This window comes from Lathyrus oleraceus, chromosome 1 (genome assembly GCF_024323335.1).
Source record: "Lathyrus oleraceus cultivar Zhongwan6 chromosome 1, CAAS_Psat_ZW6_1.0, whole genome shotgun sequence".
Classification (NCBI taxonomy): domain Eukaryota; kingdom Viridiplantae; phylum Streptophyta; class Magnoliopsida; order Fabales; family Fabaceae; genus Lathyrus; species Lathyrus oleraceus.
In genome coordinates this window covers 426157439-426160352 of record NC_066579.1, presented here as the reverse complement: position 1 = coordinate 426160352, position 2914 = coordinate 426157439, and the positions used below count along the sequence as shown (strand labels likewise).

The 2914-nt window shown below is 36.2% G+C and overlaps 1 protein-coding gene across 1 annotated transcript; it reads left to right on the top strand.

Annotated features, from left to right (window-relative positions):
* The first annotated feature begins 221 nt into the window (after nt 1–221).
* Nucleotides 222–2629, top strand: LOC127079192 (inactive beta-amylase 9). The gene is made up of 3 exons (XM_051019614.1): nt 222–628; nt 855–1340; nt 1525–2629. The coding sequence occupies exons 1-3, from the start codon at nt 380–382 to the stop codon at nt 2407–2409; spliced, it is 1620 nt and encodes a 539-aa protein (XP_050875571.1). The 5' UTR covers nt 222–379; the 3' UTR covers nt 2410–2629.
* Nucleotides 2630–2914: the final 285 nt, after the last annotated feature.

Here is a 2914-nt window from a genome sequence, read left to right as displayed (position 1 = left end):
TATATTTTATTTATAAACTAAGATAATTATTTTGGTCCTCAATAATTAAATATTAATTTATTACAAAAATAAATAAACAAAAACAATATTCCACGGCTCAATTGCTACAAGATCGACACGTGTCCCATAGTTTTGTACGCTTTTGTTTTTCTTATAAGCCACACAAAAGAAAAAGCGCGTTTGAGGCTCCACCTTCTCTATATATTCACCCTTTCCATAATCCATTTCCCTCACTCATCAACTTAAAAAAAAATCATTTTTTTCATCCAACCCAAAATATTCTATACGAATTCACAACTGGGTATTCTGAAAAGTTTCCAATTTTGATTATTTTTGGAACCAGTTTTTGCTGTGATTATTAGAGTTTTTGTTCTTTGCCATGGAACTTTCGGTTATTGGTGGCTCTCAAGTGAAGCTGGGAAGAACCGATTTTGCTTGTAGAGAATTGGGTTATGTTATTCTGAAGAACAATTGTAGATTTTCAAAGGGTGGAGTTTGTTTTGGTCAGAATTTAAGGTTGAAGAAAAGTGGAAATGGAATGATGAGTTTGAAAGCTGTTCATGCTGAACCGATCAGAGAGATGAAGAAGAAGATGAAGCCTTCTGGATCTGGAACAAAATCCAAACCGGTGTGTTTTGTTTCTTAGATTTTTTTGAAATTTTTTATTTGTTTATATATGTTGACTCTTGATCTTGATTTTGGTTGGTGAGAAAGAATGAAAAAAAATAGTTTTTTTTGAGAATTTTTGTTGGTGAAAGTATTCTAGTGTCTGTAATTTCACTCAAATAAGTGAGATGTTGCATGTTAATGGTGAAAATTAACTAACATGATGAAAATAATGTGTAATTTTGCAGGTTGATGGTGTGAGATTATTTGTGGGATTGCCGTTAGATACAGTTTCTCATGATTGCAATTCAATAAACCATTCAAGAGCAATTGCAGCAGGGTTAAAAGCTTTGAAACTGTTAGGAGTTGAAGGTGTTGAGCTACCTATATGGTGGGGAATTGTTGAGAAAGAAGCTATGGGGAAATATGATTGGTCTGGTTATCTTTCTATTGCTGAGATGATTCAGAAAGTGGGTCTTAAGCTTCATGTTACACTTTGTTTTCATGGTTCTAAAAAACCAAATATTCCTTTACCTAAATGGGTTTCTGAGATCGGTGAATCGCAGTCGGGTATTTACTTTACCGATCGGTCGGGACAGTGTTACAAAGAATGTTTGTCGCTTGCGGTTGATAATCTTAATGTTCTTAATGGAAAGACTCCGGTTCAAGTTTATAGGAGTTTTTGTGAGAGCTTCAAGTCTTCGTTCGCCCCGTTCTTGAAGTCTACGATTACGGTACGAGATTTAGATTATAGAATGAATTTCACAACATAGATCACTAAGTTTACCTTTATAGCATGAACGATTGAAGAGTTTATGAAAATAAGATGAAAACAGTCTTACGAGTATACATGTCGTAGATAAAATCGAATAATTCAATTCAAACAGATTCTAAACATTTAGCTATATTGCATTACAGGGAATTTCCATGGGATTAGGACCGGATGGTGAGCTTCGATATCCGTCTCATCACGAGCAACCAAGCGACGGTAAAACTCGAGGAATAGGAGAATTCCAATGCTATGATCAAAACATGCTAAGTTTACTCAAACAACATGCCGAATCATCTGGAAATCCTTTGTGGGGACTTGGCGGTCCACACGATGTGCCTACATATAACCAATCGCCATACTCGAATAGCTTCTTCAAGGATGGTGGTTCTTGGGAGTCTCCATATGGTGACTTCTTCCTTTCATGGTATTCTTCTCAGCTCATAAAACATGGAGATTCCCTCCTTTCATTGGCCGATTCTACCTTCGGCGACACCGGAGTTTCAATCTACGGGAAAATCCCGCTTATGCACTCTTGGTATGGAACTCGTTCCCGACCGTCCGAGCAAACAGCGGGATTCTATAACACAGCCAAGAGGGATGGTTACGAACAAGTAGCCAAGATGTTCGCCAAAAACTCGTGCAAAATCATATTACCTGGAATGGATCTTTCGGATGCAAATCAACCAAACGAAACTCATTCGAGTCCCGAGTTGCTCCTTTCACAAACTATGACGGCTTTCAGAAAGCACGACGTGAAGGTTTCAGGTCAAAACTCATCGGAGTTTGGTGTTCCGGGCGGTTTCGAGCAAATGAAGAAGAATCTATCAGGAGATCATGTACTTGACCTATTCTCATATCAAAGAATGGGAGCATATTTCTTTTCGCCCGAGCATTTTCCTTCGTTCACGGAGTTAGTTCGGAGCCTTAATCAACCGAAACTCCATTTAGACGATCTCCCTACCGAGGACGAAGAAGGCGCCGAAACTGCGATTCTGAGCCAAGAATCAAGTGCGAGCATGCAAGCAGTGTAAGACATGAAAGTGGTGTAAATTTGTGATGATAATTGTGTATATAACAATTAGTAGTTGTGTTGTAAAGTAATTATCAAGCACAAAATGAGGATGCATATTACTAAACCTAAGTCTAAGGAACAAATAAGGGAAAGATCAATGATATTTAGATAATTGATATTTTAGATTATTTGATGTTGCGGAATCTAAATGAAATGGACTATTAGTCGTTTTTGCTCTTTGTGTTGTGTTGAACAATTATAATCTAAAACTTCCGATGTGTTTAAGGTTGTATGTAGCATATACTATATTAAGAATTCATTTGTGTAAAGAGATTAAAATACTCTCATAAATCTTTGGATGCTATCATTGATTGTTTTATAAATTTCCATATTTTTTCTAACTATTCTCAATAATGATGTTCCGATTGTATATACTTCATTTGAAGTTTTGTTTTGTTATGAATTATATTTTTTTTTATAAGTGTTCTTTTGGGATGCATGTGAATACCCCTTCCACTAATAAT